The 25,694-nt window shown below is 41.6% G+C and overlaps 1 protein-coding gene across 4 annotated transcripts in view; it reads right to left on the reverse strand.

The window, feature by feature from the left end:
• qkia (QKI, KH domain containing, RNA binding a) overlaps nucleotides 1-25,694 on the reverse strand; it is a 179,469-nt gene that overhangs the window by 4,105 nt on the left and 149,670 nt on the right. The window contains exons 5-7 of one of the 4 annotated variants that reach the window (XR_003718265.2): nucleotides 18,500-18,587; nucleotides 11,847-12,146; nucleotides 1,537-2,570 (exon numbers count right to left, since the gene is read on the reverse strand). Coding sequence is in view for 3 of the 4 variants with exons in the window: in XM_028818699.2 (XP_028674532.1) it covers nucleotides 1,537-1,611; nucleotides 11,847-12,146; nucleotides 18,500-18,587 (463 nt within the window). In the remaining variant the exon portion in view is untranslated. Of the gene's footprint in view, nucleotides 1-395; nucleotides 2,571-11,846; nucleotides 12,147-18,499; nucleotides 18,588-25,694 lie in introns of those variants that run through there. The other 3 variants (XM_028818700.2, XM_028818699.2, XM_028818702.2) reach the window with 3 other exon arrangements.

The raw sequence follows: 25,694 nt of genomic DNA on the forward strand, positions 1-25,694 counted from the left end.
ATAGAAAAGGATATTAGTGACCGCAGCAAGAGGCAGGAATGACATCATTTTAACAACAGAATGAGCTAAAACCCCCGCCCGCCCCCAAACTCCTCCCAGCATTCCCCACCTTCAACCCCGCCCCCCCACCCTTTCCAAAAAAAAATATATTCCAGAAAAAATCCCAGGAGGACACACTTAGCATTCTGGGTTAATCACGACTTGCAATAAATGAATTCACCTGTGCCCACTTTGTTCAAATTAGGAGGCAGAAATAAGAGCCCACACACCCAACTGTCCAGCAACAAAAGCAAGAAGGACCAAATGTGAGTTTAGTCCTGAGACGGAGTGGAAGTGCAGTTACGTAAAGCAGTATTAGTGTTAGAAGACATCCACTAAAATCATTTAGGCAAACAAATGTTTTGGTCTTGTTTATTTATTTACCAATATATATATATATATATTTATATATATATATATATATATATACACACATGTGTCATAAATACATTTTCTGGTATAAAATGCATGAATATAAAAACAAAAACACAAAAGGACAGTACCACTGATACACTCAAAACAAAAGTACATTTCAATGCACGTGCATCCAATTTAGAAAACAAATGTCCACTTCACAATTATTAACAGAATACAAAGTAAACCTCCTGCGATGTGTCAAACATTTGGGCAGAGGGAACACACGCAGGCCGATGGATCTGCCCACACAAGGCTAATTCTAGTGTGCTAATAAAGAGAAATGACACGAAAAATAGGGGAAAACGTTCCAGGACTTACTATTCATTCGGTGGTACAGTCGGGGATTGCCTACATGGTACAGTTCCTTCTGTGCCAGTCGGGGTTGTGAGTAATTGAGGCTCACTTTACTGGCAAAAGGGTGCAAGACAAGGAACCAATCAGGATGTGGCCAATGCCACGCTGTCTTATATAGTCGCTGTATAGTGTACTGTATGTATACAGTACATATAAAATGGAACGAGACGTCAAATTTTATTAAAAAAAATTTTGTCTCGGCATCTTTGAGTGGGACGAGCAGGTGAAGCTCAGTATATCATGGGTACATTCTAGTGGTTACTCCCTTCTCAAAGCTTACAATTCAGAACGCAGGCAGAGAACAGTCATAAGCGTCCCCTGCCTTCGCAGCAACTGAAGAAAATCTGATAGATCTATAAAGTGGCTAAGTAACAGTCAAGTACACCTCCACTGTACGGGCACTTTACGGACAGTAATGCAGCACGTGTCGGTCAGGAGACACTCTTCACAGCGACCCTCAGTGCACACTGAACCTTTAGTGGCCAGCGATTCACAAGTGGAATAAACCCCAAAATAGCTTCAATGTGTAAATTTCATCCGCTCCTGAGCACGCTGGTCTTCCCAGACACAGTTTATCACAGATTAAGACATTGCAAAAGTAAGAAGGGGAGGGGGTAAAAAAAGGGGGGGGGGGGGTTGGAGGGGGTGGATTGGGGTGAAGGTTGAGGGAGAGGGAGGATGTTGGAAGGTGGGGGGAGAAAAAGTGGTCTTAAGAACTAAACTGACCTCTGTCTGCGGTCACAATCCTTTGGTAAGGATGGACGCGCGTGTCATGTCTCCGAACTTTAGTTGCCATTGCACCTAAGATTACAACAGTATTAGAAAATCAACCAGAGAATACATAAAGACATTTTTAAAATAAAAAATATTTAACCTTATAACTTACATCTGTGTATAACTTACATCATAGTAAACCATATAGTAAATTGCATATATTTCACAATTTGTTCACTTTTAAAATACTATACAAAAACTGGGAGATGTGTAAATAATGAAGTGCAGACTTTAAAAACATAATCACTATTTACATGTACTGACTGGATCTGACAGATAAGATTGCTTAGGTGACAAGGCATATGGGATGCAACAAGATGCTGTTAAATAACCTTCTGGTGCTATTCACTAATAATTATTTCTTTAATTCATTTCAGTTCTTGTCATTCAAGATGGGCTAAATCTAATAAAGCACCAATCCAAGTTGTTAAACAATCACATTATATTTATATAGGTCCCCTTACAAAAAGCCCCTAATATTCACATAAGAGACCCAGCTATACAGTTTTAGTAACCGGGGCTGGCACACTTTAGTGTTCTCTGCCCCCTCCAGTTTTGTCAGCATTCCCATATCCCACCACCCAAACAACATCTCTTCCACAGTTATGTAGGAACAAACTCTGCCACCCACTTCCTGAAAAACGCTGGCCTTAGCTCAGGATCTGAGTGGAAACCAAACCACAAGGCAACTAAAGTGATGTCTTGACAGAAAAGAGTCTATTGCATAAATGTCTGCTTACTGATCCTAGCAGTCACAGCGTCATTAGAACTGAAATGAATACGTGAAATGAGACCCCTTAACACAAGTCTTTTTTAAACCCTGTGCCTAAAAGTCAACCAGCAGAACAGAATGCATGCCCCCAGTGTTTCGGAAGAGATCACTGAAGTGCTCCTCAGTAGCTAGTTTTGTTTAAGGAAAAATATCCAACAGCTTCTTTAACGCAGCTTCTGCATTTTTAGTTAGCCTTTAGTTGGGAATGCCAGACCTATGAATGAAAGGAACAGAGCTGCTGTTAGTGAGCAGATTGGAACAGAACTGCAAGGAAAGCTCCAGCTAGATATGGAATGGCTACTCTACCCAAGGTCATTTTTGTAATTGTTAAAGGCAAAGACTGTGTACAAATTTAAAGATGACAAGCAAAACTGGGGGTGAAAAGAAAGCATCTCTCATCAAACTGAACCCACCTTATGAAAATAGAAAATTATGACAACACTACACAAAAAATATGAGTGTAGAACAAAATAAATAAATAAATAAACAAATAAATAAATAAAAACACTACACAGTCATATTGAGGCTGTGCTTGATATTAAACTTAAGTTGACCCAAACTAAACTTGCAGTACAGCCCAGCTGGAGACAGCAGGGACTGCAAGAATCCCAGACATCACTATTGGATCGCTAAACCTGGTATTTTTAATTAAAAAAGAAAACGTTGCTGACATTGATATAGCTCCTGTGAGACCAGTGGAGACCCTAGAAGGGCCTATGAGTTGTTGTTTTAAAGGGTCTAGAGAGGAGTGAGAGCTCGATGTCAGGGAGCAGCTGTACACCAGAGTTCAGGATGTGTAAAGCAGTGAGGCTGAGGAGTACGCTGCAGACGACTACTACGGGCACCTCACTGGAGAGCAGAGGAAGATCTGTTTGGGAAGGTCTCCAGAATTACTCTTATTCTTATTTAGTTTGAATTTGTTTTCTGTGTCGAGTTATGCTGTGTTCACCTACTCTCGGACAAGTGGTAGATCCAAGTTGTTGAGTTAGAAATACGATGTGAACGCCCTACCAACTTGGAGAAAATTAAAGAACCCAAACTGACCAACTTGTGACGCAACACTGACCATTCACTTTAGTCAATTGTCTATCTACTGTATGATAAAACACTAAAGTTGATGTTTCCAGACCCTCTGAGCAATCTGATTGGTCAGTTTTTGCTGCGATTGGTTTGTGTTTGGCTTCGGTGACGCGACAAAAGAGGAAGTGCAAGACACACGAGGAGCAGTAAAGGCATAAGAGGTACGCTGAAAGAGTTGCCCTCAAAAACATCTAGTATCAAACCGGACAGGAAGTGAGAAAGGCGTCTCGAAAATAACGGAAGAGTCTGAAAAGTTGGCTATACGGGAATGCGCGCGAGAGAAGGGAGCCACACACAAATACTGAGGAAAGGCACTGAAGGTACACATGGGGCAACATATTGAAATAATTTAAAAATATTTGCTATGACTTGTCTTCGATAGGTACCGGGGATGGCTTAAAATAAAATACATAACCTGCTCAGCCCAAAATCCTGTTTTTTGGTTGAAATTCATTTGGAGTGAAGTGATGAACACATTTAATATGTTTATTTTGTTATCTATGCAATTTATCTTTAATTTCTTCTTTTTTAGGTAGATCAAATAACAAATCAGCAGCAACCTTGCATTTTTCTGAATAGTATGACCAGAAGCCCACATGAATGCACTGAAGGTGTGAAGGTGAAATACCGCAACTCGGAGCTCAGATTAGTCCGAGAGCACTTGAATGAGGCATGAACCTCGACTTGGAAAATACATTTTTATAATAAAACCACACTCTGTATAATCATTTTGGAACCTTTGGTAATGTTTGAGCGAAGGGGGATTGAAGCCTATTCTGACAACATCAGGTATGTGGCCAAGCGCCAGTCCGTCATGGGGCTCATTCACATGCACACCTACACTTACAGTGTCGGTCTGGGATCAACTGGCCCAACAAAGGAAAAGCCACACAGATGAGGGGAGAACACATCAGCTCCACATGGATAATGACTATGTGTGAAATTTCAAACCAGGACTCTGGATTTGTGTGATTATAGCACCAACCACGGCATCACCACGCTGTTCACATCTAGCATATTAGGCATATCAAATTGCATTCATTTAACCAAAAACAGAAAAAATATAAACAAACTACTTGTAATATTAACAGGTACAGAAGTCTGACCCAATACAAATGGCCAAAAGGAAATAATTGTGGCATCAAAAGGATACACACTCTGCTCAGCTGCAAAGCTTCTCAAGTGCATAAACACACAGACTGGTTATGTAGAAGTATTGTGTGCCAAAATGCATCTTGCAAAGTACACTTGAAAGAATAAAAAGGTTGCGTTCACTCTGCATCTAAAAGTGACTCCAATTTAATTTTTTGGCTGGAGTGTTCATATCAATTTTGCAAACATTCCAATGAGTTTGTGCAGATATCTATTCTGGATGTGTGCCCTGCATGTGCAAAATTAATAAAAACAAATAGATGTGAGGTAATAGACCACCATGAACAGCAATGGCCATGCTTTTCTTTCAGTCCAGAATTTCTGCTACTTTGTCTGCTATGGAAGTGAAACAGAAAACTAATGATCATGGTGGCTGCTTTGAGGACAATTAATACTGCCACATCTGTTTGTAGAATCTCGTGGATAAAAAAGCAGCAAGTGACAACTGGCAAAGACATAGCATGGACAGTGTTGGTGTGAAACGGTGGTCTGACAATTGCAAAATACTCAACGGAACATTGGATTACTTATGTCAACTGCAAGACTTGAGGCACGCCATCTCCATTAGAAAGCCTGTAGAAACTGGGCTGTATTAGTGGGTGATCGTCACCGCTGATGCTCAAGTCTACCAACTTGTATTTTTTTTTTCATTCAGATGTTGTCCATCTTTACATTCAATGCACAGATAAGGCGAAGATTGGATAAAAACTGGCATGGAGAGTAAATTTCTAGACAATTCCGATTCAGCCATTCTGGCACAGGTCACATTCAAATTGCGTACGTCTTTATCAGATTTAGTACCACATGCAGATGTGGTTTAAATCCGACCTGAGACATTTTGATTCCAACTATTTTATTTTGCGGTCCTCACTTCTCCAAAAAGATCAGACCTGTGTCGCATACGAGTGTGGAAAAAAAAAACAAACAATTGAGCTGAAGTGAGTTTGTAGCTAAAGAGTCACATAAATGTGGTGTCCCCCATATAAAGGGCACATTAAATTTTTCCTAAGTGGGCACTATCAGATAGGTTAGATGGGCATATCTACGAAACTGTGCAAATGACTGCTAGTGAGGAGCGAACCCCACCAAATTAATTTTGTCTCAAGTTTGGCGAAATCACAGAAATGTTTGCAGACTTCACTGTACTCCACAAAATGCATTGAAGTCAAAGGGGAAGGAGCAACTGCACTAGTTATAATGGTGCAATGGTCTCTCTTACTGTAAGTGTCCATGAGGACTACGGAAAAGGTAGCCAAATATGTGATTCGAGCTGTGAGGCAGCTAACCACTGCACCACCGTACCTCAAACTACAAAAGACGCAGAAGGAATGAATGCCACAAATAAAACACAGCAAATGGCCACAAACTAGAAACAAGTAAATAGAATATAGATCACTGCGCAGAGAGAAGGCCCGTCTTAGGGCACACATTAGCCATGCCCTGAAGCAGCGGCACAGGACTGGCTCATTCAAGTGCTTGAAGTCGCAGCTCCGGGCATAGTGGGAATGCCTTTTTTGTTTTCCAGGTATCTGTGCAGATGCTTTGAGCATTCTTCTTCCATCAAGAATAAACGCTTTGTAATTAATTATAGATCTGTTGGTTTTATTATTTAACAGCGTGTCCTGTGTTTTCTGACAAGGGGAGTAGGGAGGGTTCCTTTAAGATGTTGCTGAGCACATGACTAATTCACTTGCGTATTAGCCACGCGTTGCCATTTCGCCATAGCAAAGGGATCAGTGTTACATATCCATCTTAGCACTTCTAATAATACTACAAGTTGTTTTGCTTATTTTATTTTTTTTTGAACGCATGCGGGATGGAAGTCTGGCTGTGTTTCTCAATCTTTGAGGGTTCAGGAGACATTTTTACCTTTATAAGTGTATTGACGACCCCCATACTGCAATTGAATTGCCCAGGAGGTTGAAATGACCACAGGTCGAAAAAACTAGTAAGTTTAGAGAGAGGGGGGGGGGGAAATATTCAGCACCACTGCTCAGTAGGAGCGGGTGGTCTCAGTGCATCTCAGTAGCTGAAACAGTATTTATTTATTTATTTTTGTCCTCATGTGCTAAGGCCAACTCAGCAACAAACTTACATGAAAGTTTTACACATGGCCGCTAAAGCTCTGTGATGTCACATTGGCCTCACAAAGCATCACGGAGCACTTAGAAAAAAATGCTTGCCTAAGCTAGCCAGTGGATGAATTTCCAAGAAAATATTTGGCAAACAAGGCTACCGGTGAACACAACATATTCGCTGCAAAAAAACGCTTTGGTGAATTACGCCAATTAAGACTAATGACTAGACCTGAGCAGCAGCCATTGCAGGAGGCTTGCTCTGAAGACTTGGGGTTGTTATTCATCAATGCAGAATCAGGTTTTTAGATATTTGTCATTCTTTTGCATCAATTAAAAAAAATATACTGGAAACCAGCAGTACACTAATCAATGAATTAGGAAGCAGAATCGGATTAATTATGTTATTTTTATGTTCTTTATTTCGCCTTATACAATTTCTTGTAATAGGAATTTGTTCGTTTTCGCATACCCCTTGCGGTCAGAACGCAGGGTCAGCCATTGTACAGCACCCCTGGAGCAATTACAGGTTAAGGGTCTTGCTCAAGGGCCCAGCAGAGTAGGATCTCTTTTGGCTGTGACGGGGATTCGAACCGGCAACCTTCTGGATACCAGTGCAGATCCTTAGCCTCAGAGCCACCACTCCGCCCAATTATGTTCCTTACTCACAATCTGCAGCTCTATTTACATGCTAGCAATTTTTCTGCCTAAATAAATATTATCAAAGACCATGCTCCAGCTCCTGCTCTGTACCTTTAAGACAGAAAAGCACTGTGGAAAGTAGGGGTCTTTTTAGTTTACCTGTTCCAGAGCACCTGAATCCATGTGGTTATTTAAATACAAGTCTTCAAGTCCTAATTCACATGGTATTAACATGGAGTTATAAATGAAGGAGAAAGCTCATTGGATTGGAGAAAGGGATGGATTACGAAAACCTTTACCTCATAGAAAGGAACTTTAAGAGAAGTTAAGTTTGGTTGAAGCAGGTGGGAGGTTTTCAAACAGAATTCAGAAAACTGACCCAAAATAGCCATAAAAATCCAGTTTAAATGAAACTATTTTTGATTTATGTCGCTGCTTCACTGTCACAAAGCCTTGGGATTCAACAATAAAAATGACCGTCCATCACGTTTTTAGAAAATTGTACTGACAAGGAGTGCAGTCAGTCGGCTTAAGTCATCAACTCTTTGAATAAGTCATAGACCATAGACCCCCACAGGTTTAATTTCTCCAGGAATGCTAAAAGTATCTGCTCCATTGTCAACTGGCCACATTTCAGTTACTGCTGTCATCAGTGCTAATCTATTTTACTGTATCTGACATAATTTGTGAGTTTCTATGAGTAAACGTTACATGATTTAGTACTTTACTGCAAAAGTGTCTTAAGTTTAAATTTAGGGAAATACTCTGAGCCGAGACTTACAGTAGAAGGTGATTAAAAAAAAAAAAAGAAAGCTAAATTGAAATTGAATTTGTGGGAACAATTTGGAATATTAAGTTATGATGCTAAAACTCCCCGGCTATGATGTTAAATTGTGTTCCTCCTTTACCTAAAACTCTTGATGGCATCATTTTGAAGAGTAAGGCACCGAGATACACAAATGGATTTGGAAATGGCCTCCAGTTTTCTTAAGCGCATATGTATTCATGTATTTATGTTATACGCATGGGATCACATTTACAAGAAAAAATGAGTAACCCAACATCATGTACAGAACTGTATGTGCAACGAGGATGGAAACCAGAGCAGAATTACTCCTGGATAACAGGGAAATAAAATAACTTCGACTATATGTAGTTCTTTCATGAAAAATTTGCTCATGCTGTCCAAATTTCCTAAATTGAATAAATGAATGTGAGTACTTTCTGTAAACGGGGTGGATTACATTGCCAGTGGCTTTCAAAAGACTTCAACTGCTTGGCAGCAAGGGCAAAAGCAACCCACAAGATCAGATGAATTTAACAACGGGGTGGGCTGTCCTTCAGGATTTCTGGCAAAAACAGGCATGGAGAGTAATGGCCTAAAGAAAGGCACGTTTATCTGCATGTCAGCGAGGCTAAAGACAAGACATTTGAAAAGACGATGAGTGCAGCAGATTGCTTCCATGTATAGTCGGCCCTCCATATCCAAGGGAAATTGGACTCAGGACCGCCGGTGGATGCTGAAGTTCATTATAAAAAAAAAAAAAAGGATAATGCTTGCAAATAACCTACGCACTTTCTCCTGTATACTTTAAATCACAGTTTGTTACACTATGGGTCATGACTCAAAATAGGTTGTGGGTTGCCGCCGTGATTCACTGTTGTATTTCATGGGAATAGGTCGCATATGGTTTGCATGTAACTCGCGGTAAGTCACCACAGTAATCGACAGTGCTCCGCTATAATGACATGTGCAATTGTGAAAGAGGGAACTATGGCTGTCGCCATCAATTCTACAAGGAAAAACGCAATCCAGCCCCTCTATGACTGCCAACGGTGATTCTCCAAGGCGGGCATGCTATTATTGATGGTCAGTGGTGACTCCCCAGCCCCCTATCTGATGGTTGTCATGGACTGGGTCTCAAAGACACTAAGAAGGGCAAGATTGGGTCTCGAGAAAAAAAAGAAAAAATAAAAAGGTTAAGAAGCGCTGCTTTAGATCGTCTCTAGATTATTCACAATGTAAATGCTATGTATATACTCACGTATAAGTCGGGTCTTGAAACACGAAAAATCAATCATAAAATCAGACCCCGACACTTATGTTTTTTTTCTTGCCTCCTCCAATCTCTCTCAGTTTCTCAGATGCATCACATTTTGTTGAAGCAGCACAGTTACCAATTTATTTTGCTACTTCAAAGACGTTTCAATTTAAAACCAGCTACATATTTTATTGCGATCGAACGCTCCGTCGTAGATAAGGAAGGCTCTTACGATAAAGGTGTATGAGGGTGTGAGATACAAAAAACACAAATCAGTGCAAATGTCACTTTGGAATAGTTCAGGTATCACCGTGTGGTCATGTAGGCACGATAGAGAGGAGCACACGCTGATACAGCGCATTGCCGCACCCACATAGAAAAAAAAGGCCGTGTGCTCCGTGGTGACTCTCTCAAGTGGCCGTTAGCATATTGTAATCTCTTGGACTAATAGCGTGAGTTTTCCATATTCGACTTATACGACCAACATTATAAAATACCAAAAAATTATACGGTAAAATCAAGTCCCGACTTATCCACGAGTATATACAGTAGTTGCTATTAAAAAACAAATGACTTTGGCAAGTGACGTGCCACTTTTCATCCAGACATAGCACTTCATGCTCCCTCTTAGGCTCTTTGACTATTTACTTGCCATTAAGTCACCATTTACTCAAAGAAAGCAAAGAGCATACAATGGGACACCGAGGTCCTCATAGCACCGTCCATTTAGGATTGCTGACTTAATGGCGTTTGTTTAAAGAAACATGAGATGGCACTGGTCTCTGTGCTCATGTGTGTGTCTCTGTCAATAATAACAGGTTCACTGGTTAAGTACTGCTTTAGTACACCGATTACATGCAGACAGTCTGCGTGTGTCAAGCCGTTTCTAGTCTACACACCTTAACCTAAGTTTAAAGACGGCGTACTGGCCAGCTGTCCATGGGCTGATGGCTTGGTGGGGAGGGGGGAAACAGTTTAAGAAAGTCTGCTTTCCATGAAATGTTTTGGTTTGTGATTGTTTAGTCTTCTTTGTTTGAGTGTCTTTATTTTTGGGCATATTTGTAGGTGGGCGGCACAGTGGCGCAGTGGGTAGCGCTGCTGCCTCGCAGTTGGGAGATCTGGGGACCTGGGTTCGCTTCCCGGGTCCTCCCTGCGTGGAGTTTGCATGTTCTCCCCATGTCTGCGTGGGTTTCCTCCCACAGTCCAAAGACATGCAGGTTAGGTGGATTGGTGATTCTAAATTGGCCCTAGTGTGTGCTTGGTGTGTGGGTGTGTTTGTGTGTGTCCTGCGGTGGGTTGGCACCCTGCCCGGGATTGGTTCCTGCCTTGTGCCCTGTGTTGGCTGGGATTGGCTCCAGCTGACCCCCGTGACCCTGTGTTTGGATTCAGCGGGTTGGAAAATGGATGGATATTTGTAGGTCTTTTGTGTTTTGTTTAAAAAGCAGCAGTACTGCAGGAACTGTAAAGATGGAAACCGTGTCTTACTATGACAACTGGTAGCACTCAGAAGCTGAGGTAGGATTGGTGAGCAAGAAAGAGCTTTCATTTTATAAAGGTGGCGATTACCAGAGAATGGGGTCGATTGGTCACCAGAGTAGACCTGGCCAACTGAAGAGCAGTGTGGTGGCTGCCAAATAAGAGCTGGAAGTTGACCCTCCGAGTCATTTTGGTCAATTCCCCTGGTGGGAGACTGCAGCAGGTTATGCCTAAACATAACTTAATTTGTGTGGATTCAGCATTGTACTTGGCGTAAGGGAAATTCAAGGTTTTGCTGCTTGGAACTTTCTGGATTTTTTTTTTAATATTTTCAATCTGTGGTTGGTTGAATCAATAGATGCAGAACCCACGGATACGGAGAGTCGACTGCATTATCTAAAAAGTCAAAGAAAAAGGCATTGACTGATTTATCAATATTTACTCTCACTTTTGTCTCAGGCAGATCAGAAACGTGGAAATTAAAAACTGCATGAGGCAGGAATGGCTCAAGCTGTAGGGATAACAGCATTGGAAAATGGAATTTGCACTCTCTCAATTTATTTCATCTGTTGAACCACCATGTGGCCACACAAGTGTCGCACGGCCCATATTCCACAAAGATGGACGGCGCACACACCAGAATGCACATGGCGACGCATATGCTAAAAGGAGAAAACGTTACAAAAAAATTGATACTTTCAAAAAGTATAACATAAAATATTGGGGTAAGTACAATTGTTCTTCACTTATCTAATACAAATAAATTCTGCACTGACATGGACATGTGCTCAACCTAATTGGGTGCGGTTATTTTGATGTGTAGCCTCAGTTAATAGTTACATCAATTCTTCTCACTATGGCCAGGACATTATACACATTTTTTTGAAACAAATAAACCACATGCCCTTTTGCAGTCATTTAATGCTTATTACCCTTACAAATCCTTCATTGCTCTCTAGGTTTTGACTGCAGGTTTTGTCAAGGCTATACCGTGCACCGGATTATCTCCTTACAGCAACTTACCTAGTACCCCACTGGTCTCAATGGGGTATTCCAGCAGGGATGTTGGAGCCAGTGCATATGGATAGTCATATGGTGTTGCGTAGATGATGCCAGCCTCTGGCGTGGGGGGCACCAAAGTAGGTGTCCCATTTGGCAACATGGCAGCTGCCTGGATTGGCCTGATGATATTCATGATAGGGGTGCCAGCCGGTGTTGGAGGTCTCAAAGCTGTGGGTGGCAAAACTTGCCCTGCCGGGGCAGCTATGAGCCTGGGCCCCTGTGCTGCTGCCGCAGCAGCTGCAAGAGAAAAAGCAAGTGTGGCTGCAGTAAGCAAAGGGGATGAAAGAAGAAAGTGGAAAACAGGCAGAAAAGCAGAAAGAAAGAATGTAAATGAAGAAAGGAAAGAAAAAAAAAAAACAAAAAAAGGAACATTAGTCCATGCAATGATCACACTGAACCACACGCAAGCATCATTTTATAGTGCAGCAAAAAAAAACAAAAGTTGCAAATCACCAAAAAGAAAATAAAATTAAACATAATGCTAAGAGTTAATAAATCACGTAGTGCAGAAGAATTCATATTGAAATGAACTAATGTGCTATTGTAGCAGCCATTGAGACCCCAATCATATCACCCAAAAGCCATTAAGTAGAAAGCCTGCTTTCAAGCCAGTGATCAGAAAACAAGGCGTTGACACAAAAACATCATAAAGCAATCAACAATAAAAATAAAAATGATCATAATAATAGTGGTAGTAGAACACAACAGGGTCAACTTCATGAGATAATTGTATAATAGAAGTTAAATGGTACACCGTATTTTGCTGCATTTATTATAACACAGAGGCCAGGTGCAATTCAAATTCAATTTTGACTGATGATCAGATACTTTGGTCAATGCACAGATTATGTTTCCATCGACATAAGGAGGGATGCAATGGAGAAGGTCAGCAGTTTTCAACTTCTTAGATTACCTGTCATCGATGACCTGAAGTGGCAAAGGGCGCATCAACAAAGCCTGGATTATCTGCACTTGTGCTCTCTAACGTTTTGATTGTAATGTGATTTCCCACTGCAGTCAAAGTCAGTCAGTCTTTCTTTCTAAATTGTACAGTGGCTCAGTAGAGTCCGTTCTCACTGGCTGCATACACATCCTGGTATGGCACCAATCAGCTCAGGATCTCAAAGCAATACAGAGGATGATGAGGGTGGTACAGATTTCTCCCTCCTCCACTCAGGACCGCTAGCACTCCCACCATCCTCGGGGCACACGGCTACTTAACAGCCTCTTCTTCTCAACTGCATGAGCTGACTTGATGTGTGCTCTGATATTTGTCATCAGTGCTGCATTTAAAGTATGGTGTTACATTCACAGACTCTTGCTTGTAATAAGTTACTGTCACTAGTCTGTGGATGACACATAATTATTAATCTTATAGTACTGCATGCCATGACAGCAGACTTAAACTTGATTATGGCTGCTTCAAACAAGCCATGATGGATCAAAGCAATTAGCTATTTTTTATGTCTCCCTTTAGATCAAGACCATATAAAACTGTGCCCTGAACACGACACACCTCCTAGTATTTTTCAAGACATACAAAACACAACAACTACTTGTATATGTAATTCAAGAGTTACTAAGCTCATCTGCTGTTGTCTTTATTATACCAAACAAGGAAAAGAGAGGTAGCAAGGAGGCATGGGAGTTGGGGATCCTCTATGACAATGTAGAGAAAAAGGAGACTAATTTCAATAAACTATGCACAGGACTGAGGCTTTGGGGAAAAAAAGACTCTCTGAAAGAAACCAGAAGACCCAGGATGAAAATAAAGACATTTTGTCATTCTCGGACAACCTTCAGGACATATAAATAGAACCTGGGACTGTTCCAGTAAAAGAAAGATGCCTTCCAACTGTACATTGAAGAAATATTTCACTCAAAACACAAAATGACACAATCGTCTTCTTACTTTGAGAAATACATGTGGATACCCAGAATCCACAGTTTGTAATACTCAAAGGATACGTTTGGAATTTTTCAAATCAAAGTTGTTTCTTCACAAGCATTACAGCAATCCAGACGAGAACAGGCCATTCAGCCCAACAAAGCCCGCCAGTCTTATCCACTTAATTCTTCCAAAATAACATCAAGTCAAGTTTTGAAAGTCCCTAAAGTCCTACTGTCTACCACACTACTTGGCAGCTTACTCCATGTGTCTGTGGTTCTCTGTGTAAAGAAAATCCTCCTAATGTTTGTGCGAAATTTACCCATAAAAAGTTTCCAACTATGCCCCTGAACTCATTTTAAAATAACCCTCTCGATCCACTGGACTAATTCCCTTCATAATTTTAAACACTTCAGTCATGTCACTTCTTCATCTTCTTTTGCTTAAACTATAAAGGCTCAGCTCTTTTAATCTTTCCTCATAACTCATCCCCTGTAGCCCTGGAATCAGCCTGGTTACTCTTCTCTTAAATTTTTTCCAGTGCTGCTTTCTGTTTTTTGTAGCCAAAACTGTACACAGTAGTCCAGATGAGGTCTCACCAGTGTGTTACAAAGCTTGAGCAGAACCTCCTTGGACTCCACACATCAGGGCGCTATATAACTTCACATTCTGTTAGCCTTCTTAATGGCTTCTGAACACTGTCGGGAAGTCGATAGCTTAGAGTCCACTATGACTCCTAAATCCTTCTCATAAGGTGTACTCTCGATTTTCTGACCGCCCGTTGTGTATTCAAACCTAACATTTTTATTTCCTATGTGTAATACTTTACATTGAGTGACATTAAATTTCATCTGCCACAAATCTGCTCAAGCCTGTATGCTATCCAAGTACTTCTGCAATGATTTAACAGATTCCAGATTAGCTGCCAGCAATCTTCTTAGCTGGGTATCATCTGCAAACTTAACCAGCTTGTTACATATATATATTTAAAATATATAACATTTATATATATATATAAAAAATAGCAGCGGCCCTGGCACTGACCACTGAGGCACACCACATGGTATATATGCATTTGCCACACAAAATGGTAAGTGTTTTGTATAAATTAAAAAAAATAACTTGCCTACACTGGTGTTTTACAATGGAAGTAATGGGGAATGTAGTACCACCAGCAAATAAAAGCATAAAAAAATGAATATGTCCATTTTTCAAGGTAGCATAGTTTAAAAAATTGATCCGTGTCTTGCAATTGCAAACACACTGTAAAAAACAGTTTATACAGTGCAGCCGGAAAGTATTCACAGCGCATCACTTTTTCCACATTTTGTGATGTTACAGCCTTATTCCAAAATGGATTAAATTCATTTTATTCCTCAGAATTCTACACACAACACCCCATAATGACAACGTGAAAAAAGTTTACTTGAGGTTTTTGCAAATTTATTAAAAATAAAAAAATTGAGAAAGCACATGTACATAAGTATTCACAGCCTTTGCCGTGAAGCTCGAAATTAAGCTCAGGTGCATCCTGTTTCCCCTGATCATCCTTGAGATGTTTCTACAGCTTTATTGGGAGTCCACCTGTGGTAAATTCACTTGATTGGACATGATTTGGAAAGGCACACACCTGTCTATATAAGGTCCCACAGTTGACAGTTCATGTCAGAGCACAAACCAAGCATGAAGTTAAAGGAATTGTCTGTAGACCTCCGACACAGGATTGTCTCGAGGCACAAATCTGGGGAAGGTTACAGAACAATTTCTGCTGCTTTGAAGGTCCCAATGAGCAGTGGCCTCCATCATCCGTAAGTGGAAGAAATTCAAAACCACCAAGACTCTTCCTAGAGCTGGCCGGCCATCTAAACTGAGCGATCGGGGGAGAAGGGCCTTAGTCAGGGAGGTGACCAAGAACCCGATGGTCACTCTGTCAGAGCTCCAGAGGTCTTCTGTGGAGAGAGGAGAACCTTCCAGAAGGACTACCATCTCTCCAGCAATCCACCAATCAGGCCTGTATGGTAGAGTGGCCAGAAGGAAGCCACTCCTTAATAAAAGGCCTGGAGTTTGCCAAAAGGCACCTGAAGGACTCTTGGACCATGAGAAAGAAAATTCTCTGGTCTGATGAGACAAAGATTGAACTCTTTGGTGTGAATGCCAGGCGTCACGTTTGGAGGAAACCAGGCACCGCTCATCACCAGGCCAATACCATCCCTACAGTGAAGCATGATGGTGGCGGCATCATGCTGTGGGGATGTTTTTCAGCGGCAGGAACTGGGAGACCAGTCAGGATAAAGGGAAAGATGACTGCAGCAATGTACAGAGACATCCTGGATGAAAACCTACTCCAGAGCGCTCTTGACCTCAGACTGGGGCGACGGTTCATCTTTCAGCAGGCAAGATATCAAAGGAGTGGCTTCAGGACAACTCTGTGAATGTCCTTGAGTGGTCCAGCCAGAGCCCAGACTTGAATCCGATTGAACATCTCTGGAGAGATCTTAAAATGGCTGTGCACCGACGCTTCCCAAAGGTGCATCGACAAAGTATTGAGCAAATGCTGTGAATACTTATGTACATGTGATTTCTCAGTTTTTTTATTTTTAATAAATTTGCAAAAACTTCAAATAAACTTTTTTTCACATTGTCATTATGGGTTGTTGTGTGTAAAATTCTGAGGAAAAAAAATGAATTTAATCCATTTTGGAATAAGGCTGTAACATAACAAAAGGTGGAAAAAGTGATGTGCTGTGAATACTTTCCGGATGCACTGTACATGTTGTCTTTGAACAGGGAAAACAAAAAGTGAGTATTATAACATTCAGCCATTTTAAAGGAACCAGGAGACCACCAGGAGAAGTCGCCTCCTAGAGACATCACTTCTGCTTCCGATCCCGTAGAGCCCTCCTCTTCCTACCAAATATATAACAGCCATGTTTTTGTTAACTTACGGTTCTTTTTTGGATTCGTCTGTAAAGACATATTGCCTCTTTTTCTGCTCAAATTTTGGCAATTATATAGGGTGGAAACCTCAACTCTTTATGCTTGTTGTCTCTCTATTTTACAATAGAAAACGCTTAACTTTAGAACACAATTTCGCGTGACAAATGCATACATACTGTACCATTTTTGTGAAGAAATAACTTTGACTTGAAAAATGTCATACTTATTCTTAAATAAAAAGGCCCCAATCCTCAAAACAATACAATCCCACAGCACATAAAGCCTCATTAAGAATTAATCATCAAAGTCTCCATGAGCTGCTTTCATACCGAGGCTGTGAACCCAAATGATCCAATATACAGGGTGAGTCAAAATTACGTTAACATTTGAATGGCGGAAACAATTTATTCACAATACATACTTCATAGGTGCAAGATGAATTACTGAAATATTTCAACCTGTTTGCCATCATATTTAACACACAAAAATCAACGAGCAACAGTACCATTTAAAGCCCAGATACACATTTTGAGGGGAACAGATGTTCTCACAGTCTGTATTCTGTCATTCAGGTCATTGATATCACGAACTTTCCTGCTATACACGCACTCCTTCCCCATACCCCATAACTAGAAATCACACAGTGTCAAATCAGGGGAGTGTGGAGGCCATGGCAAAGGTCCACCATGACCTATCCATCGACCTGGAAAGGTGTAGTTGAGATAAAAATAATCCATTAGTGTTAACATAAGTTTGACTCGCCCTGTATAATGGTGGCTATCAAAAAGGAAGTGCCAGAGCCTCTTTTACAAGGTACGCCTAGTTCACCAGACATGCTGCATGTCATTGTGTTAATAAGTAAGCCATTAAGTTAAAATTTTCACATAACAAAACTAAAAAAAATAATATATGTCTGATCTGTCCAGCACATAATTTCCCTGATTTTAACTGGAACACTGCATTTTGTAAGCCAAAATTATGTAAAGCGGAAAGAAACAGAAGAACATCTTCTTGAAAAAGGTTTATTGTCCTTCCTTAATTGTGTTGCAGTTGGGGCCCATTAAAATAATTCATATTTTTTAATGAAGGTAAAATTCTGGAAATGTATTTACACAGATAAAGCAACCGTGCCAAGGCTTATTCAGATTCATTTTTGAGTCATCATGTCGACAGACTTGCATCCTGATGCACACAACTGCAAAAGTAGTGAAATTGGGTTCAGCGATGCTTAGAAGATGTAAATCCACCGAAAAACTTGAGGTCCAAATTTTGAGTCTGTCATACGTAGACACCTACAGCATAAATAGTTATCTCTGTAGAAAAAAAATTTACTTGGGCAATTTTGTTTAAAAATCAACAGGCTGCCAGCTTTTAAAATGCAACAATCAGGCCAAGTTTCATTTGAATTGGGTGATTCATATTCGAGTCAAGCGGGTCAGTTCAAATGTCGAACAGAATACCCCAGGGTGACCATGGATAACACATCAATCTTCAAATAGCCAAATGCTTTTGATCTTGTACATGTATGGAAATTCATACACAAGCACATAAGGAAGGCTTTAGTTCCTCTAAAGAGAAAGCAGTTCATTCAGTTCTCTGTGGCCTTACATTCTATCATAATTTAGCTGTTTTGGCCTCAAGGTAAATCACTAGGTTGTTAAATGCAGCATCTCCACCAAACAACATTAAACCTCAAAAAAATCAAAACATATGAAACAACAAGTGCACACTTGCTAGCATGGGGTCCTCCCACAGCAGCATCAGACATACAGTTTACTAGCAGGCTTACGTGTTTTAATGTTTGTGTCTCTGTAGGTGCCATTAAGGATGGCCAGCTCCATTAACTGCATCTTCTTCAGGTTGTCCTCTCCATCTGCCTGAAAGAGAAGATTAAAAACAATAACATTAACATCAGTTGAAATGTAATATAAAACAACAACCCACTGAATCCAAATTTGGGTCATGGGGGGACAGAACCGATCCCAGCAATACCAGATTCAAGGCTGGAAACAGCCATCTGATCTGTCTGCCTGTCCACTGAAGGATCCACTCTTACTTTGACAGACACGCCAGTTTAGAACAGCAGGCCAACCCGGCATGCACTTTTTTGGGGAGCCCATATAGCCACAGGGAGAACATGCAAACTCCTCAAAGCAAGAACTGGACACATAATTTAGCTGAATTTTTTTTTAACAAATTAAGAAGAAAAGAGAGTTTAAGTCTACAGCAATAAGTACAAATGCAACAACAACAACAAAAAAAAAAAAAAAACTTAGATGCGAGGGTCAGTAGGCTTTGCGGCCTAGCAGCCAAGTTACCCGGACTATTCTATAACATGTCAGTAATTATTTACTGCTCTGATGCTGATCTTTCTTATCATAAAATAGGTCATTACGATAGTAATTGATGAGAAGAATTCATAATTAATTGTAGAATTACAGTATTTGAGGGTTCTTCTAGAGAAGTGATTCTTAACTTTTTTTGAGTCACGGACCCCTTTAAAAATCTGATGAAAGCTATGGACCTCCTTCCCCAGAAATATTCACATAAACACAACTTTGCATGCAATGAATATAATGTTCTTTATTTATCGAGATTTGATATGACATACACAAAATATTATTAAACTTTTAACAATCTAAAAAAAACCCTCCTTTTTTTATGCAAAAAGTAATGGCCACTCAGTACAATTATGAAATACAATCCTCTTGTGCAAATTAAAACAGATGTACTACTACTACTACTACTACATCATCATCAACTCTAAATCAACAGTACCCAGCTGTATAGTGAATATAAATAATTAATTTTTATCTGACCCTCACAGACACCCTGAAACCCATCCATGGATCCCCTAGGGGTCCATGGACCTCAGGTTTAGAACCCCCGTTCTAGAGGGCCTCTTTCTCTTGCGCCATTTGGCTCAAAAACTAATCAGCACATTGTCATCTCATAACAGGCTTAAGTTTTGAGTTTGGTATTTTTCCGTCCAGCCGTTTTAGCTCTAGAAACTACGACATAAAGACACACACACACTAAATCAGACAGACACACACCCATCATCGAGATATCAATGTTTTCTGTATCAGGGGACCATAATATATTGAGATACGCTGAAAACCGGAGATCAGAATTTTTGACGAATCTAAAGATTTCGCTCTTCCCTCATAGACGATAGTTTATGGCGGGGAAGGGTGCAAAGCAAAAATGATCATGGGAGGATCTGCTTTATTAGGTTCAAATCCCTTTCCTTTGTTATTGGGGACTGCATTATATGTATAGATTGTCAATGTTATTGATAGTAGGTGGGCAGCCTCCAGGGGTTATGTGTATGCAATGCAGAACAGCAATTATAAATACAAGATGGGAGACAATGTCCTACAGGAAACCACCACCGAAAAGCATTTAGGGGTTCATGTTGACACTGCGTTTTCATCATCTCAGCAATGTGAAGAAGCAAGAAAAGTCGAGTTAGGATCCATCACAACAACTGTTGAATATAAATCAAGGGACGTAATGTTCAGACTACACAGAATAATACACATCTGAAGTATAGTGTGCAGTTTCGGTCGCCACGCTCTGAGTGAAACTGTGCAAAGGAAAGCAAACAAGTAGCAGCTCAGGACTTGAGGGCATCTCCTACTGTGACAGCCTCATTAAACCTGTTTCGTTTTGAGCAGAGAAGACTCCATGGGAATCTAATCCAGGTCAGCAAAATCCTCAAAGGCATTAACTAAGCTGATCCAGCAGAATTCTTCCAGCTTAACAGCAAATCACATACTCCAGGACACCAGTGGAAATGAAGGGGAAGTGCATTTAGCACTGGAGCCAGGAAGCACTTCTTTATGCAAAGAGTTGTGGGACTCTAGGACAAACTTCCAAGTCATGGAGTTAATGCAGAAACCTTGACAACCTTTAAGAAGTATCTGGATGAGATATTAGGACCACTTAGCTATTATCTAAACAAATGTACTTGATGGACTGAACAGTCTCCCCTCATTTGTCCAATTCCTTATGTTCTTCTGAGAAATTTTATTGCTTACAAATGCAGCAAGCTAGTGTGCTATATCCGAGAGGTTTTTATGCTTGGAGGTCACGGGTGTATTAAGAATGGATGACTGCAAAAATACAAATCCAGATAACATAGATTGTCCATTAAGAATCAGATCATCAATGGAAAGGAGAGATGGACACATCTTAATCAGAGTAAGAGATGGGCTATTGACACTCAGACACACATTACACCACAGGTGCCATAATACATAAAGTGAAATGCACAACTTGTTGGCTTACATACTACAGCTAGGAAAAATTGCATCAACACAGACTGGTTTTCTGTGTGTTAGTATGGCAGCAGTCATAAGATCCATAATTTCTCTGTGGAGAAAAATAAAGTTCCATCTATCCAAACAGTGTAAGAACAAAACATAAAACACCGGGCTGAAGAACCGGGCTCATTAATCGTAATGGGTGGAGCAGAAGTAAGAAAGAACATCCATCCATCCATTTTCCAACTCGCTGAATCCGAACACAGGGTTACGGGGGTCTGCTGGAGCCAGTCCCAGCCAACATAGGGCACAAGGCAGGAACCAATCCCGGGCAGGGTGCCAACCCACCGCAGGACACACACAAACACACCCACACACCAAGCACACACTAGGGCCAATTTAGAATCGCCAATCCATCTAACCAGCATGTCTTTGGACTGTGGGAGGAAACCGGAGCGCCCGGAGGAAACCCACGCAGACACGGGGAGAACATGCAAACTCCACGCAGGGTGGACCCAGGAAGCGAACCCGGGTCTCCTAACTGCGAGCCAGCAGCGCTACCACTGTGCCACCATGCCGCCCTAAGAAATAACAGTGGCCATGTTATTCTGTGGCATAGGTTTAAGTGGCAATGATGGGCCCCAAAATAGAGGGCAGCAACATTTAAAGGCCACAGGGTATCTAAACACTGCTTCTGATTCGGTGAGTGCTACATGTGGGTTGTGAGACAACAACAGGTGTTTTCCTACCTCAAGAACTTTGTTTTCAGGAACCATCAAGTTCCTATACATTGTAGGCCCTGGGCCACTTCTGGTCCCTGGCCACTTTTATGTGTTCCCACCGCAAAACAGGAACTGTAACCTTAATACACTATATGTGAGAAGTGCCGTACGTTCTAGAGTTCTGTGGGGACCCACACCTCATTGCTTCCAAGTGGTGCGTGGCACAGTGCACCAGGGTGATAGATATGAAGAGTAATGTGATGCCAAGTGCAGTGCATTCTGGAGTTTAAAGGGGACCCAAACTTTGTTGCTTCGAAGAGGTGACTGGCGTGGCATATATCCAGGAGGTGGCTATGTAGACTGATGTGGTGCGAAGTGTATCATGATTAATGATTAGTGTCATAGTTCATGAGGAACACACCCTTGCCCCCTTTTTGCTTTGAAGTGATCACAGATTATTGCTTACTGAAGTGCAATGTGCAGCACACCAGAGAAAAGGCTATTAAGAGTGATGTGGTGAGAAGTGTGGTGCTCCATCTTCACCGACAGATCTCCTAAATCCAAACTCCTAATAGATTTGTAAGATGGCACCAGTTCTTGTGTTCAACCGATCAGCACAATTCATCACCCGAGCCCAAACCCCCTGTGAAAGAAAATTGCCTTGCAATGTGGCATCCATGTACTCATCTGTAACTGAATAAAGACTGATTGATTGAACTATTTCTGTCTTCCCTGGGGGTTACTTCCACACCTCCGGTCCTGTTCAGCCTATATACATTAGACTTCCAATACAACTCAGAGTCCTGCCACGTGCAAAGGTTCGCTGACAACACTGCTATCGTGGGCTGCATCAGGAGTATAGGAACCTCATCAAGGACTTTGTTAAATGGTGTGACTCAAACCACCTACACCTGAACAACAGCAAAACCAAAGAGCTGGTGGTGGATTTTAGGAGGCCCAGGCCCCTCCTGGACCCCGTGATCATCTTAGGTGACTGTGTGCAGAGTGTACACACCTATAAATACCTGGGAGTGCAGCTGGATGACAAATTGGACTGAACTGCCAATACTGATGCTCTGTGCAAGAAAGGACAGAGCCGGCTATACTTCCTTAGAAGGCTGGCGTCCTTCAACATCTGCAATAAGATGCTGCAGATGTTCTATCAGACGGTTGTGGCGAGCGCCCTCTTCTACGTGGTGGTGTGCTGGGGAGGCAGCATTAAGAAGAAGGACACCTCACGCCTGGACAAACTGGTGAGGAAAGCAGGCTCTATTGTTGGCATGGAGCTGGACAGTTTGACATCTGTGGCAGAGCGACATGCGCTCAGCAGGCTCCTATCAATTATGGAGAATCCACTGCATCCACTAAACAGTGTCATCTCCAGACAGAAGAGCAGCTTCAGCAACAGACTGCTGTCAATGTCCTGCTCCACTGACAGACTGAGGAGATCGTTCCTCCCCCACACTATGCGACTCTTCAATTCCACCCGGAGGGGTAAACGTTAACATTATACAAAGTTATTGTCTGTTTTTACCTGCATTGTTATTACTCTTTAATTTAATATTGTTTTTTGTATCAGTATGCTGCTGCTGGAGTATGTGAATTTCCCCTTGGGATTAATAAAGTATCTATTTATCTATCTAATAGATTCCTAATTGAACAAAGAGTAAATACCCTGGAGCAAGTGCTAAAATACTACCATGAACTATCTACAATGAACTAAACATGGATGGAGTTCTTGCAGTAGGAATGCTACAACAGTTCCTGGTTCCTTCCTGAAAAACAATCCTGCGATGGGAAAGCTAACCACCCTGTTTAAAATATAAATGTTGAAAAACACAATTCAAGAATACATTCGAAACCTGGCAAATCAACAACAAAAATCTTATCAATTACTTCAGTGCAAATACTGGATGTATGGCACCCAACTGATGAACTAAAATATGACAGAGCAGCACCATTAGGCCAAGTGAGTCATATCTAGATTGCCAACGGTTCCTAAAGTGTTTGAGTAATACTGGGTAACAACTTGGGTGTGGGAGCTAACGAGATAAGCCCCTCAAGAACATTGGAGGGACGTGCAAGCTGAAGCTGAACCATGATCCACAAGGCTAGGGGGCAACAACTATCATGTCACCTCACGCCCCTGTCTAGAAACCTAAGGGTGTTAAAGGAAAAATTCAAGAATGAAAAAAACTTCACCTTGAGCTTTCAAGCAAACAAACAGTGTCAGCGTTATCATCTGCTCCAAGGTGGACGTTGAGCACACTGCATCCCACTGATGATCTAAGATGACAAGGAGCCGCGCCATTATGCTAAATGGGCCAGATAAAATGTTGGCGGCAGCTAAGGGGAGGCTAGCCTAAGCTTTTAAATGGCGACTCAGCTTTGCTGCACTCTTTAGAGTAACTGTTCCCTTTCAAATTATGAAGTAATCCAGCAGATATTTTAAAATGTGAAGGGATATGGGTTAGTGACCTTGTAGTCTGTAGGTAGTGCCACTAATGCTGGACGCTTTGTTTGTTCACCAGTGGCTGGCATAGATAAAAAATTGCAGCACTGTGTGGGGGTAGAGGGAAGTGAAGGGGGGTTGGGACGAAGAGATAAAACGGCTGTTCAGTGTGGTTCTGCTGCAGTACACAGGCAACTGGCAAAGCTGTACAACAGTTGATAAATTTTTAGGTCAGAGAGTTAAAGAGACTCCAGGGATGGGGATGCCACTCAGTCTTTTGACTTCATCTTTTTTTCTGCTTTCTGTGCAGGGGAATCAGCAGTGGGGGCTAAACAAACACACGGAGAGGCAAACATGTGGATTAGGAAAAAAAATGTCCATTTAAATCAGAGTTTAATATGAAGAAAAAGACTAATAAGAGAGATCAGCGTTTTATCAAAAATAGCAGTGGAATCAAACACGGCATTAATACTTGATGTTCAGGTTGTAGTCAGTGATTACATTTTAAATTTTACTTGAAACCATTCTAAATGGGTGGCACGATGATGCAAAAGTTAACCCTGCTGCCTCATGGATCCTCGAGTCACAGATGAGAGGGGTTGCTGTTGCTAGCAGTCATGTCCACCCTCTACCAACCCCAGTTTTGAGAAATCTGCTCCTTGAGGGCAACCGAGCCAAAGAAGCCCCTTCTGGTCTAGCTGGTTTGAAGGATGGATGCTCCTAGGTGATGGCGTCTTGATACAGACATGACAAACCATGAGGATGGTCATACAGACACCACGACAGCAACTTGCAGACCATTACAAGCACCATTGTGCGTTCCTTTCAGTTAACAATTTCATTTACTTTTTGTGGTTAAATGGTGTATTCCCAAGTTTACGCCCCAATCGTGTTCGCTCTCGCCTAGAGTCGTCCCTCACCCTGCTACGCTATGCTTTAATACTATACGTGGCCATTGTCTGGTAATTTTCCTGTCGACACCTCACTGTCCCACCCACAGCTCCAAAAACGTGGCAATTAAATAAATTGGCAGTTGTAGTCTGCCCTGGGTGAGTGTGGCCGTGTATCACATCATCCAGGGATATTTTCTGCCCTCAACATGGAATTAAAGTAACCCTTAAAACTTAGCCCCATTGTTTTAGACCCGCCAACAACACCGAGCAAGGATCCATCCATCCATTTTCCAACCCGCTGAATCCGAACACAGGGTCACGGGGGTCTGCTGGAGCCAATCCCAGCCAACACAGGGCACAAGGCAGGAACCAATCCCAGACAGGGTGCCAACCCACTGTAGGACACACACCCACACACCAAGCACACACTAGCGCCAATTTAAAATCACCAATCCACCTAACCTGCATGTCTTTGGACTGTGGGAGGAAACCGGAGTGCCCGGTAGAAACTCACGCAGACACGGGGAGAACATGCAAACTCCACGCAGGGAGGACCCAGGAAGCGAACCCAGGTCTCCTAACTGCAAGGCAGCAGCGCTACCACTGCGCCACCGTGCCGAGGATGCAAATGTTTTTTGAAAACTGCATA

This window comes from Erpetoichthys calabaricus, chromosome 14, assembly GCF_900747795.2.
Source record: "Erpetoichthys calabaricus chromosome 14, fErpCal1.3, whole genome shotgun sequence".
In the NCBI taxonomy this organism is placed as follows: Eukaryota; Metazoa; Chordata; class Cladistia; order Polypteriformes; family Polypteridae; genus Erpetoichthys; species Erpetoichthys calabaricus.